This window comes from Labrus bergylta, chromosome 16, assembly GCF_963930695.1.
Source record: "Labrus bergylta chromosome 16, fLabBer1.1, whole genome shotgun sequence".
NCBI classification, from domain to species: Eukaryota; Metazoa; Chordata; class Actinopteri; order Labriformes; family Labridae; genus Labrus; species Labrus bergylta.
Window position 1 is genome coordinate 26,641,915 of NC_089210.1, and position 15,160 is coordinate 26,657,074.

The window sequence follows — 15,160 nt, forward strand, 5'->3', positions numbered from 1 at the left end:
GCACACTTAGCGCCCCTGAATAACTTTTATTGTGACATTGTAGGTAGAGGAGCGTTAGACTAGAATAGTAATTTACCAAATAATGTCAGTATTGATCACAAAATATCGTTTTTTTTCTTTTTTTTTGTGATTAACTTTTCATTGAAAGTTAATCAGCTCACTTTTTGCTTAAAACAATGGGACAGTCAGAAGTAATTTATAACTTGTAAAGCAAAATGCAATATTACCTTATTGCATTTTGATCTCTGAATTAAAGCACTGAAGTTGACCCTGTGCTGCCTGTTCTTCCCGAAGCTAGTACCTCCACGGTGATATGTAATCCAATTTAGAGCACTAGATATTGAGATAGGGTTATCCTGAAAAGTCTGTGTCTAGATCAGGATGATCCAATTCAATGCTGCTTTATAATACCAGACAAAGTAAGATTAACTGATCCTCAACAGCAAAAGATGAGATTTCCCAATCATTCTGATCTTGTTGATTTTTTTTGTACAACTAAGCCCTACCATAGAAGTGGGAACAGTGATTCCTGAAGCTGAGACCTTTACTTGCATCAGACTATCGCAGAGTGACGGAAATGATGCTGAAAGTTTTAAAATGTGCATAAAGTGTCTACGGAATTGCTATAGAAATTGTCTTCAAGAGGTTTCCAGTGATGGACTAGAGGAGATTACAGTGTGATTTAGGGACTCTAGTATCTGGGGTAAGTCATTTTCAGTGCACTGCAGAGGCAGTAATGCATACTTTCACTTAAAGCCTTTAAAAATGCACTGCAAATCCTCATTAAAGAATGTGGCCATGGCTCACAAAAAAGGAAAAAATCTAAACTGTAGACCATTTGAATATGTGCATAATTGATTTCGACGTCACACACTTTACTTGTTTTTTAACCTTCTCTTTTTTGTTTGGAATCACTGTCACTGATAATATTTAAGCACAGTTTTTTTTGTCAAAGTTCTTAAAGTATTGTAAAACTACAATATTTCTTCCGTCATGTAGCTTAATACAACCAAATTAGCAAATTAGTTTGAGCATTAGTAATTTGTTTCCTTAGTTCAGGTATGGAGTACAAATAACATTGTGATTAATATTTCTATTGTAAAAAAAACAGCAAGTTGTGCACTATCAAGTGGTATTCTGCTGCAACCATGTGTAAAGCACGTCTGCTGCCACGACAGCAGGTCTGTCTGTTTTCACCACCAGTCAGTGCTGGGGGGAGGTTGCAAATCCTTTGGGTGGTACGAGGAGGAGGTGGAGTTTAGTCATGGAAATCAGCTCATATCCCTTAACCGTGGGTATGCAGACTCAGAGGAAATGTTCCTGTTACCAAAGCAAGCAAACACAAATCTAGGACAGACAAACTCATCAAATTAATAACAGTATTGGCTTTCTGCCCTCCCCTCTCTCACTGTCCCTCACACTCATCCTTATCCACCTTGCCTCCACTTTTCTATTTTTAATCATCTCCCAGCCAACAGACACACGCTCACACACATCCCCGTTATCACCAAAACACTGTGGCCGACCCCTCAAGCTGCCTGTTACCGTGCTTTACCGAATTTCCCCCTGGGATTAATAAAGTATTTCTGATTAAGATTCTGATCAACCAGATCCATAGAGAATGTTTATTTAATGACTGTCATATTATAGATTACTTCTTCCCCAGTTGTGAACTATATATACTGTAGCCTCAGTAGATGTCAAATGTTGAATGTCATACCTACCTATTCACAGCACATTCACACACTTATGGCAGAGGCTGCTATGTAAAGTATCCATCTGTATTAAATGATCTCATTAATTCATTCAGTCAATCCATCAATCAATCTTTATTTGTTTACCGCCAATTCATAAAACATGTTATCCCAAGACACTTTATAAAAAATATGTAAAAATCCTTACTCTTTATAATAATACCAAAGACTAAACATGAGTCCATCATGAATGCAGCACTAAGCAACAAGTTACAGTGAAAAGGAAAATTTCTTTTAAGAGGCAGAAACCATAAGCAAAACCAGACTCATGTTGAACAGCCATCTGCCAAAATTGTGTTGGGATTGGAAAGTGGAATAGAGGGAGATGCAGAAAGAAGAAGAAGGATAAAAAAACAGCAACAAGAACACCACAATGAATAGTGGGTTTATAGCTTCACATGCCTGTGACGCAGCAGCCTTAGCAATTTGAAGTCCAGTGTTTTGACAAAGGACACATGGACATGTGACTGCAAGAGTTGGGATCGAACTCCCAACCTTCCGGTTGAAAGACAACCAACTCTTCCAACGAGCATTCATGGGAAATATTTCATACCTTGTTACTCCTGGCTTTGTTTTCTCCCTTTGTCCTTGACAAATGTGCATCAGTTTTTCCTTTTGATTCATCTTACTTTCTTTTTTCATTCCAACCCCCTTCCCTTTCTTGTTTCTTTCTCAAGGTTCAACCAGCCAAAGATCCCCAACAGAGGCCAAACCTAAGATAACACTGGACCCCTACATACGCCTCAAATCAGACAAGTTAGATTTGGTGAGTCCAGTTCTGTGGTTAAGGGATTTAGAGTTGTGATGCTAAATATTCTTGTTGGCATCCCATGAAGGGATTACCACTTGCTTAAGGTGTAGTTTGCCATTTTTTACTGATAACGGAGTTAATATTTTATCACTGTCATTTATTAAAAGATGTAGCTTTGATTTATTGCATATGTCATGCAACATGTAGGCTAATGCATTAGTTTCAGGGCAGGTTTTACTGTATCAAGTACATCTGACAAAAGACCTAACATTACAAGTCAAGGGTTGGCCTCCTGATTTGTATGGGGTATGAATAATACTGCTCCAATCAGCTTTGACAAGTTGGTTACAGTTTGTTTAGGGCAACTGGCAGACACATTTCTTTCCTTTATCTGTGGACAGAACAACATAATAACTGTCATTTAAGCAGTAGGCTAATTTGATATGACATACTGTGAAGAAAATGTTACATAACAATATAATATGATTATGACAATATAATTGAATATAATACAAAAAATGAATAACTATCAAGTTACCGAGGTAGTATTTTGACTGCTTTAATAACAAATGGATAGTTTCTCAACCTTAAAAGAAATGTGATAAGTTTTTCTTTAACTTCTGCTAGACCAAGTTGTAGCCTTCTGGATGAAAATATTAGTTTGTCTGGTGGCTTATAAATCACAGAGATTTATATATTAGTCGTTAGATGATAAATGTATGTTAAAAGTCAACTATCAAGTGTATAAATATATCAGGGCTGTCAAACGATTACCGTTTTTAATTTGATTTTTAATTGCATGTTTGAAATGCCATTATTATTGCTGGTTTTTTTTAAAAACCTGTTCTTTTGAAATAAAGTAAGGCCCTTATGGTAGGTCAAAGGTTATAACTTAACCACTGAAAAAGGAACTTGTAATGGATCAATAGATAATGAAAACAGCTAAAAGGAACTTTGAGCTTTTGATCAAAAAAGCAGCTGTGTCGTTCTTTTCCATCACTGTAACTACAGAGAGACACTGTGGAGGCTTAGCCACAGTGCGCCTAAAGGGACAAATTAGCATGTTATCAATCGCGATTACAGTAAACTGGTTACAGTAGCTGGGGATCAACATCTTGTTGAGAGATGACCATTATTGAGTAACTTTAAAGAAGAGCTTGAAACAATGTTTGGTTTGAGGTATTCACAGATGGGTGTTCTCTGAGGCATGACAAAGATGAGGTATATTTAGTCCATAGCCAGAGTTTTCAGTGTTACAAAGCTGTTTAACCTGAAGTAGGCAGTCCATAATTTTCCCTTTTCGTGTTGAAGAAGCTCCAAGTCAGGCACAAAACTCTATCTGAGCAAATCAGGAACCACTGCACTTTATTTGAACGAATGAGGAGCCAGGGCTCTCAGTCTGAACCAACTTGTATTGGTCCAATTGGAAAGTGGACAGTTGGACTAAGCAAATCAAAAACCAGGACACACTGAACCAAAAAGAGCCGGTTTCCAGTCTGAGACAATACAGACTAGGAAGTAGGACAGTATCTGTGGCACTTAGGACGCACTCACACTAGGCAATCTGTACCTTGCCCAAGCAAGCTTCACCCCTAAAGTCCAGTTCGTTTGACCAGTGTGAGTGCTCAGATCCATGCTCAAGCACGACACACTTCCTTAATCGTGGCACGCTTAAAAGAGGTGTTCTTTGGCACGGTATAGTTCATGCATGAGCACAAGCACGGGTACAGAACCTGGACAGTCGTAATTATCCAGAAATCCCAGAGTGTTATGGCTGTAGAAAACTAAAATAACTCAAAATAAGCCACAAAGTCAGTTAAGTAGCTGTCATCTTCTCTGTGTTGTTATCAGATGTGCTGATGCCCTTCTTTCTTTTTTTTCCAAGTCTGTCTGTCTTGTAAGCACGCTTCATTGATACGTAAAGCCATGCATGTGTTGTATTACGACGTTGTACAAGAGGTAACCATGCTCAGGCCTGGTTAGTCCGAGAGCAGTGTAAGTGCAGGCCAGAGGGGGAATGGAAAGGGGGGACAATCGTGCTTCATGCATGGTATGGGACAACTTTGCCAAGTGTGAGTGCACCCTTAGAGGCCCGGCTTTGCAAACCAGGAGCATCTTGACTTCTGATTATGGGCCAATCAGGAAAATGTCTGCTAGTCTGACAAATCAGAAACCAGGACACTTTTTCTGACTGAATCTTGAGCACACCCACTTTGTTTGAGCCAATCAGGTAATCTTTGACATTAGTTATATGAAACATTAGTTAACATAGGATCCTGTATGATACTTAAGGCATATCAGGAGACATAAATAATGTATGTGCACAATGTACACAAGGTCCTCATACTTTGGAAGTAAGTTGTGAGTATGACACAACAGTATAACAGTACAACTGTTTACAGGTTTGTTACAGTAGATATAACTACATCCAATAAAGCAACATGCTTGCCTGCAGGCGCGACTTTTTCATATAAGGAATTATAGACAACACTTACAGTATCTCCTAATTACTCACAAGACACACCAATGAATGGTGATTCATACAACCCTTTTGCAATTTGCCATTAATCGTCAGGCATGCTCGTTATGACCAGGCTTGGATCGTGTACTTTAAAATATGTAAAATAAAGCCCTCAATCTGAGCAAATCAGGAGTCACAACCCTTTTATTTAACTAATCATGAGCTAGACATTGCCTGAGCCAATCAGGATCAAGCTCTCTTATCCAGTCAGGTGGCATGAACCTTTCAAAGCCAATGAGGAGCCAGGACCCTATTCTGAGCCACTTGGGAGCAAGGTCACATTGTCTGAATTGAAATATATACCTATGACACATGCTACAGATTTAGTCAATTCAGTGATAGATGCCCTTTTGCTGTTTCAGGGCATTGGAAAGAAATTACAGCCAGTGTCAGGAATCCACAGGGGCTCATCAATTAGGCAGTGTTTTGTGTTTCTTGCTCTTACAAAAAGAAAACTGGATTAGACCAGAACTGGCAGTTAGTATGTCAAGCATTAGTTGCTAACACTGAGAACATTTATGCAGTATTGTTTTTGAAAATTTGTGTTTTTTATGAGAAATAACATTGTATAGTTACAAAAAAGAGAGTTTTTCAGGACAATTAGCACATTTTTAGTGTCAATTTTCTTAAGACATATTTGAAAGTTTTATGATAATATGCTTAAATCACTGTAATTTCAACACAGAGATTTTGTATCTATCCCTGAGAATATTACCCCTAATCTAGAAAAGACAAGTGTGTTTTTAAGTTCATCTCTATTAAATAGTCTTTTTACTAAAGAAAAAGTTGACATATATAAATGTTTTAAAGTAATTAATTACATAGTCAAAATTTGATAGGGAGGGTTTTCTTCTCTGCTTAAGGACTCTTTGTTTCAAAAACACCCACATTTGTCTAAATGCAGCATTATGAATGATTTAATAACTTATGATGTCAGATGTACATTGGTACTCTTTGACACTAAGGACTTAAACAAGAATTTAGGAATGCATTAATCTGCAGAAACCCGCAAATATGTAATGTTATTTACCAAACAGAACATTTACACCTAAATACATGTGTATGTTTCCTGAATTTCCCCTCTGGGGATCAATAAAGTACTATCCTATCCTATGTATTTGGCTATCAACTGCCAGTTTAATACAGCAATACAGCATACATGAATGTAGCATCCAAATTTCTGATATTTTCTGATCTGTTTGTTTAATCATTGTATATCAACATCTTTCAGTAGAAGCGTCATCATCTACATGTGGAAATTGTGTAATGAAACATTCAATCAAGACTTAAAATTTCTAATATTTTTGTATTTAACTGTGATTCAGAGGGCAGAGGGCTACAGATTAATGGCACGACTAAGTTTACCTCTTGCATCAATGGTATCATGCTGAAGATATCTCTGATAACCTTTTGGTCTCTGTTTCTCAGGCTTTGTCCTTCCTTGGGTTGAATGTCACAGAAGAGAAGAGGATGGAGTTAAAACAAAGTCTGACTATAGACCCACAAGGCACTGTGGCCTATGGAGGTGAGACACAAGTACAGAAACACACTTCCACTTGTGTCAACAGCAAGCTGAAATATCTGTCTTGAAATCCTGTCAGATCACAGGCTCCTTGCAACGGTGGCATGTCAGTATCTGGTTGTGTCACCTGTATATGGTGTCACATTGCATAACCATAGGGTAGCTGTGTCTGATTATATACATGTAGACAGTCAAAGTCCAAAATTAAGCCTCTGTATTCAGTGCTCCATTTATTTAATACTTATAACAAGACCAAATTAGTAAATGTTTTGAATTAACTGGATTATATTTGTTACTTAATAATGTATTACTTTGGTCAGCCTAGACGCTGAAAAGGCATTTGACTTGGTGGGTTGGGAATACCTATACAGGGTACTTGCAAGATTTGGCTTCAAAGATGGTTTTATTAAATGTATTACTTCTCTCCAACAGCCAGGATCAGGGTCAATGGACACCTGTCGCAAACTATTCATTTGGAAAGAGGGACACGCCAGGGCTGTCCCCTGAGTCCGACCCTATTCGCGTTATTTATTGAACCTTTGGGTCAAGCAATTAGAGAGGACTCTGAGATAAAGGGAATTATGATTAGAGGAGAAGAACATAAGACTTGTATGTTTGCAGATGATGTTCTGCTTTTTATTACAAGCCCAGACTCAAGCATCCCTAAAGTGATGTACCTCAAAAACAATTTGATGAGTGGAATGCCTGGATCTCAAGGTTCGTTTGGAACAGTAGAAGACCTAGGGTTCAGTTCAAGACACTGCAGCTGAAAAAAGAGAAGGGAGGAAGAGCTTTACCATGCTTACAGGATTATTATTATGCTGCACAATTGAAACCCTTAGTATACTGGTGCGCTCCAAATTATGAATCCAAATGGAAAAGCTTGGAAAGTACACAGATAAAAATTCCAATACAATCTATACTAGGAAATAAAAGCCAAGCTGAAAGATATTATAACAGCTTGAATCGATGGACTTTATTCACTCTTAAGCTAAGGTTTAAGGTTTTGAGGAAGTTACGAATGGAGAAACAGGCTGGGGTTTTGAATTGGGTTGCATATGATCCAGAATTTGAACCTGCTAGATTGGACGGGGGCTTCAAACAGTGGGTTAGGAGAGGTATCACGTCCTTTTGTTCCCTCACCTCAAACAGAAAATTTCAGAGTTATGAGTTAATTTCAGACACATTTAGACTAGAAAAGCAGGACTTCCATAGATACCTGCAAGTCAGAGAAAATTACAGGTCAAAGAGGAGAAGGAATACAATTTGATTTCTATATTTCATGATGCATGACAATAAAAAGTTGGTCTCAAGAATATACGGAAGTATACAAGCCTCTAAAAATCATTCTACGTTATCCATTAAACAAAAATGGGAGAAGGAGTCAGAAATACAAATATCAGAAGAGATCTGGATGGAAATATGTGAGACACAAGCGACCACTGCAAACTCAAGATCACTGAGAGAGTTCGGCTGGAAGAATGTAGTGAGATTTTTTATAACTCCTAAGATAACAGCAATGCAAACAGTGGATTTAGATTTCTCTTTTGTTACTTTATATCTCGGTAAAATACCGGAAACAGTCCTACAGAAGGATAAATACTTATTGAAGATACTCTTGGCAAGTAGTAGGAAAGCTATAACTAGGAAATGGTTGCAACCAGACCCTCCAACACTGGACCAGTGGCGCGGGATCATTCAAGAAATTTACTGTATGGGGAGACTTACTTTTGTTTTAAGACTTCAGTTGGAGAAATGCATTGAACGCTGGGAAAAATGGATTGTGTATGCACCTTGAATAGTATGATATTATACCATGATGTATGTCTAAAAGAATACTTTGATTTTACCTGTAACACCCATGATGATCTCATGTTCTTTGTACATGTAAATACTTAAAATAAAATAATAATAATGTATTACTAATACAATCTGCTAATCAATGGGTCATAGGTTAATTTTTAAAATATATATACATAATAAAAATAGCATGTTTAATAAAGTGTACATTATGAAACCCAATGACAAGTACAAAAAGCAAGACACTATTTTCTAATATTGTATCTTGTAATATGTTATGAATTAATTGTTTGAGGGGTTGCTTCTTTCTATAGCATGCAATATGTGCTGTATGTATTACAAAATACAGTACATACAATACAATACATCAACTGCTTAAAGCAAAAAGAGTAAGGAAACTTAGAGTAGGAGAGAGAATAATATATTTGTCTATCATTTATCACTCTGATTTAGGATATTATGAATTTAGACAATTATCTCTTTTGTCTTAATAAAAGACTCATCTATTTAGATGCATTGTGGCAGTGTTCTTGTTGCTAATAGTAACACTGCCATTTTTCATTTTTTGCATGTCTGTCTACCCTAAGACTTTATGGATGCCACCCGGAACATCTTTCAAGAGAACCTTGAGGAGCTTGGTTTAGCTGCAGGTCCCTTCTTGTTTTCCTATCACGAAGCTGCTAGCTTGATGGACACTTCAGCCTTCCACTCTCCTGTAAGCAGTCCCCTCACATGAAGCACTCTAACACAGATTAACAACAAAAATAACGGTATTTTGTGTGTGTGTGTGTGTGTGTGTGTGTGTGTGTGTGTGTGTGTGTGTGTGTGTGTGTGTGTGTGTGTGTGTGTGTGTGTGTGTGTGTGTGTGTGTGTGTGTGTGTGTGTGTCTTTAGACATATGAATCAGAATGCAGTTACAGCAGTGAGGAGATGGAGCAGTTTCAGACAGAAGTGAAGCAGCTGCAAACCCAGATGAAGCAGCTCAAGGTGAACATAAACACTAATATCACTCATACACAAGATGTTGGTGGATGGTAGACTTCATATTATATCAAACAATGATATGTAATCACTTATTTCTTATAGATTATCTTGGATCATCTGAGCATTTAACTCAGACAAAGACTGAGTGGCGAGTAGAAGATTGCAGCAAGAAACTGAGTTTATATGAGGCTTATGCACAACCAGAAAACTGTAGACGAGCAAAATAGATGTATTTGTTTGAACATTTACATAATTATATACATTGCATTTTCTCGGGCTGTAAAAATGCAGCACTTGAGTTCTAAAAATAGTAATGCAGCAGTAAAAGGAAAGTTGGGTTTGAAGTAACTTTATGTTTAAGAGTACAGCTCTTAAACAATTGTAGTAGTGTAATCGGTGAAAAGCAAGAATTCTATCAGGTTGATGATATCAGAAACCATGCAATTATCCTGTGTATCCCATTGATGTTGTACACTATTTGGAACTTCAGTGTGAAAAATTTACTTTGGCACCAGTAATTAACATTATTAGTAAAGTAAATTTTGAAGGCAAATAAATGTTGGCCATAAATATTAATAGTATAAAAACTGGAAATGTATGGAAGTATATTGAGAATTACTTAAAGACTAAAATTAGTCACAAGCATAATTAGGAGCTACTGAGACAAAGAAAAATGCCAAAGCATTACCCTAACCCTAACCCAAAACCAACAGGTCCATAGTAACCATATAAAATGAATCTAATTGATTTGATTTTTGATTTTTTTTCTGTTAAGTAGTTTGGTCTCAGAACCACTGAGGGTCCTAAGCCTTTTGTGCCAGTAAAAGCCTACTATGCTTCATCTGCTGCCTCTCTTGGCAGGTGATGCTGAAGGACATGGAACACAGCAAGAAAACCCTGGAGGAGGAGCTGCTGAAGACCTCCGAGGTGAGAGACAAGTCAAAACAATGTGTGGAGACCTACAACACTGTGTCTAAGCTGAGCTGAAATGTGTTTATTTATCAGTAAAGGTGTTGAACCTAGTTGTTCCTCCATCCAGAAAGCATGTTTGACTGTTGAGGAGAACAGTCACCTGAAGAGTCGTCTGCAGGCAGCTGAGGCTGAGGCTGGACAGCACCAGCCCAGCAGTGCAGAGCAGGACTACGAGGAGGTCATCCAGCTGCTGGAGGCTGAGATCAGAGACCTGAAGAACCAGCTGGCTAGCAAAAGGCAAGCACAAGGACTGGAGGCCACTAAGGTAAGTCTCAGTCAGGTATTTAACGTGTTCTATTTTGAATACGTTTTGAATTAGTTCTTCAGTAGTTTTTACAACATTTTTTTGAGCGGATAGTGATTTGTGGATTTTGATTTTTCATACAAAACATCTGATCAGTGTAAGAAATACACTACCAACAATACATAAAATAGCTAAATGAATACTTGCCCTGATTATCATTGGGATAATTGAAGGATTCTGAGACTTCAGTGAAGATTAAAAATGCATGGTTTGGATTTAACTTACAAGAATGCACACATTAGTTTTATCTTGTCCCATGTGAAAATCAGTATGAGTGTCTTGTTCATCAGTTTCTTGTTATTAACTTTCTAACTTTCTAAAAAAAAAACATTTGCCCTGGTCCACTGTTAATCTGATGCCAGTGAGACACATTAACTTTCGATGCTACCTGGTTCACTGTACTTTCAATCTCTTCAAGCAACTAAACAAAGTTAGATTAACAACAAGAAGACTAACCACAGTTCTTAGTTTCTACAATTGATCACAATATTTGGTTAGATGTGCTCATAACAGGTATGCATATCATACACCATTATGAACAGCTATTGATCTCTCACCTTCAAGGGCACTGCATAAACTTGTTGAAAATGTGATGCATGGTGTGATATCACCTGCAGACAAGAGTTAATCTACAAGAGCAGATGTGTGAAAAGCCTCTTTTTCTGGCTCACAGCCAACAATTGACTCCAAATATGAACTCTCTCCTCTGCATATGATTTGGTGTGGGATTTAAAAAGCATTAAGCCAAGATGTTTCCTGTCATCTGTGTTCCTGCCATCCTCTGTCATGAGCTGGAGGCCCTGTAGCACCGTCAGTGTTGTGCCTGCTTTTGCTGCCAGATCCTTGTGAAGCTTATTAAGCTGCACTTCCACAGCCCCCACCAGACCTAGACACAGAGTTCTGCCTATGTTTTCACCACCATCATGCTTTGATGAATAAGAGGCTTTATATATGTTTCCTTTGGCTCTTGTGGTTTTTTATCTCAGGTGGTAAATACTCTGACTGACGCACGACCCCACTGTAGAAATAAGGATAGACTCTGTTTGAAATTGTTCTCCTTTGAGGAACAAAAAGAGATGTGATTGTGATTAAGTGATTGTGACATGTGATTGCTGCCAATGGCTAGATTAGGATTTAGAAATAATCAAACGAACGTTTGGAACATTCTTCCTGTCTTTTCGTTTCCTTCATATTTATTCCCCACTTCCTTGATGCTTTCTGTATTTCCTCCTTTCTTTTCTCTAATGACAAAATATTTATTTATACACCTGTCCATTCTATTATTGCACTTTAGAATATTTGATTGTCAAGTACCTTCATTTTATTGAAAGTAATATTGTCATTTTAGACAGATTTAAATAATTTACAATGAATATTTTAAATTAAATAATTAATACTTCAATATTCAATAAGTCACCCTCTCTTAACTAGTCTCGCCATGGTTTGAATTTTCTTTCATTATCACTATTTGACAGTCTTGTTAACCTACTTCTACACAAAAATGTAAGGGCACTGTTTCAGTGCACACACATTAAATGTTGTTTGGGTATGTGTCATGTGTTTGTCAGGAGGAGGTGTTGGAGCTGAACAGGAGGCTGACAACCATTGACTGCCAGCTAAGGAAGTCAGAGCTGAGCAGGAAACACCTAGAGATCTCCAACAAAAAACTGCTCGGCTTTGCTCAGGTAGAACTTTAACTAAAAACCTCAAATAATGAGGTTTACATGTTGACTTAAGAGATTCAAACCTAGTTTTCCTATTCTTTGATATATTTTTTTGTGCTAAAACCAAGAATGCAGGTATCAAGTATTGTGTCTGTATCAATGCATGATGTATCTAGTGGCTCTGTGCCAATTTTTGTCATGAAACTATTCAAAACATCAGCCATACAGTTGCAGTCTTTTGAATTAGTCCCACACATCCACTCCTGCTGCCCCTTACTTACTTAGAGCATCATGCAACCCACTGCTGAAAATCTGCACACCCACACATACGGTAATTTCTATCTTTAAGTTGTAAGAATTAAAGATTAAAAAAAGAGATCCCTTAATTGGCTATGGATCTCTAAAGGGCCTGTATGGTTTCTAAATTAAGATATATCTTGCCTGTAGCCCAAATGCCAGTTGCTTTTTTTGGAGAAAAGTTTTGTGATTATGTGAATTGAGTAGATGCCTGTGGTGTCCGATAAAAGTAATGAATTACTAATAAGGCCTGTTGGACTGTCTATAGATTGAATCCCATTTGATGGCATTGATCATGTCTTCTTTAACAATCTGGAGCAACCTTGTTAGAGTTCCAAATATTCCCAGTTGTTACCCACTCCTATACTGTTATGGAGCCAGGATGCCCCCTTGTGGTTGAGTTGACAACAGCTGTATTTAGACCACGACACACTTCAGAAACAGAATTGTCTTGCCAAAATACTGATAACAAAAACATCTTTAAGGAAGATGTAAATTTGACATCAAGCTACATATACCATTGAATCAAGTGTTAATTTATTCTTTAAAGACATAGTTCTGTAAATGAAAAATTGGGAACGTTGTTTATTCTACATGTTTCTTATCATAAACAATTGAAATGAATTCTACAAAAATAATGTCTAGTCCAAGTCCAATGCACTGGTTAGGTCAGGTTTGCAGCAGTCCAGGCATGCATTCGTTTTAAAAGTGGACCTCACCAAAAATGATCTCTGAATCCACTATAGCACCTTCTCTTTCTTTGTGCCTCTTGCATTGTGTTGGTGTCATCTGTTCTGTTTAAGTTTTGTTATGAAAATGATGTTTTCACACAAGTCACACTACATTATTTTGTCTTCAGAACGTCCACAAAGTCCTGACAACACCCAGCTTGTTTGGAGGAGAGGGCGGGTAAGAGATTGTATAATACTAAAGCTCAAGATTACACCTACAATTCAAGTCCTGCTGTAACCACTATCCTGTACATGTGTTCTGTCAGGAGCAACAGGTCATCCCCAGGCACTGACAGTCCTGACACCCCATCACCACTTCCTGATCCTGCCTTCCAACTGGCTGTTGAGGCCAAAGAGCTGGTAGTGGGAGCTTGTACCCTCACTGCTGATGCCCAAGGTACATAGGCAACATGGAATACACTTGAACATGCTAAAAAAGAGACATCATTTCGTTTTAGTCTGGAGACATGTTTTTCTATTGAGGATAAAAGTTCAGAATTTGGCCCAATTTGCTGGTAAGAGTAGAGAAACACAAGATTTTCTCACTTAGCAAGTGGATTATATGGTGTGAATTTGAAATTGAGAAAGTATAAGTAGATTTCTCTTTTTAAGTTTAACTTGTGTCACATGATGATGATTTAATTGTGTATCTACTAAAACCTATTTCTGTCTCACTGCGATTGACTTGTACCTTCAGTGAGTGCATCTGAGGCAGCATCAGCCCCAGGTGTCAGCCCTCACCATGTATGAGCAACAGAGAACTGGAGAGTACCTGGACAAGCAGAAGATGCTGAAGAAAAAGTTGAACCCATGGCGGACAAAACTTCAGTCAACATACAAGACATCATCTAATACCTTCTCTAAATGATGTCACTTCAACAAATTGATTTGAGTGCTTAAAAACACAACCAATGTTTTAATGCCAAAGCTAGCTCACACATGAAATGGGAGTCTTCCTTTGAACCATTCAACTGTGTCTATTGAGGAGGTTCAGCAGTGGGAAGTTTTGGACTGAGGACTTCCAACTTTTGATGATAAAATATGTGCAGAAGTCTCTAAGAAACCCAATAAATCATCCAGTCATACATCAGCTACAACTGCTTATCCCTTGCAGGATCATTAAGGAGAGGAACCAATCCCAGCAGACACTTGGGAAGAGGCAAGATACACCCTGGACAGATCATCAATCAATCCCATGCCTGATACATAAGGACGGACAACCATTAATTCTCAAAATGAAACTTACTGGCAATATAGAATCTAAACTAATGTATGTAATTGAGGACTTGTTTCCTTGAAAAGGATAATCTAGACATGATCAGTTCAAAGAGTCTTCCTTTGTCAGAGCACCACACTGCCATGTCTCTCCATCACGTTGCTTATCTTCTGTCATAGAAGTTGTGAACTGTTGAGCAAATACAGGGAAAAAGAAAGTGTCCCTTTTGCCTATTTTGTCAACTCATCCCGTGCCCTCACTAAAAATTAAAAGCAAAATAATAGTTGGGCCGGAGCAGTGCTTGTCATCTGCCTCTTCACTTCACTGCATGGTTCATGTTGATGTGTCCTACATCCAGGAGATAATTACAAGTTGCTGTAGCTCCTGCTTTATCTTGTGTTACCTTTTATTTAAATCAACAGCTGCAAATGCTTTCAAAATACTGACACGTCCTGTATATCTACAATATTGCATCTTTGATGTGGCCACATCTGTTTCATTTTTCTATTAAATGACTGATGACTGAATTTGATGTGGTTTATTCAAGTTGTCTAAAATTAGATTTTTCTGCTAAAGCAGTGATTTTTCACAGGTTGACAATTTCATAAATTGTGGGGCAAATATCTGGATCAGTCAGCATGCAGT

General features: G+C 37.8%; 1 protein-coding gene across 7 annotated transcripts in view; it reads left to right on the forward strand.

The window, feature by feature from the left end:
- si:dkeyp-72e1.9 (syntaxin-binding protein 4) overlaps positions 1-15,042 on the forward strand; it is a 61,876-nt gene extending 46,834 nt beyond the window's left edge. For 5 of the 7 annotated variants that reach the window (XM_065964386.1, XM_065964383.1, XM_029279415.2 and 2 more), the window contains 10 exons: positions 2,432-2,520; positions 6,455-6,551; positions 8,936-9,063; positions 9,242-9,334; positions 10,193-10,258; positions 10,371-10,568; positions 12,176-12,292; positions 13,428-13,477; positions 13,566-13,696; positions 14,414-15,042. In XM_065964386.1, coding sequence (XP_065820458.1) covers positions 2,432-2,520; positions 6,455-6,551; positions 8,936-9,063; positions 9,242-9,334; positions 10,193-10,258; positions 10,371-10,568; positions 12,176-12,292; positions 13,428-13,477; positions 13,566-13,696; positions 14,414-14,502 — 1,058 coding nt within the window. In that variant the 3' untranslated portion in view covers positions 14,503-15,042. Of the gene's footprint in view, positions 1-2,431; positions 2,521-6,454; positions 6,552-8,935; positions 9,064-9,241; positions 9,335-10,192; positions 10,259-10,370; positions 10,569-12,175; positions 12,293-13,427; positions 13,478-13,565; positions 13,697-13,996 lie in introns of all 7 variants that reach the window. The other 2 variants (XM_065964384.1, XM_065964385.1) reach the window with 2 other exon arrangements.
- Positions 15,043-15,160: the final 118 nt, after the last annotated feature.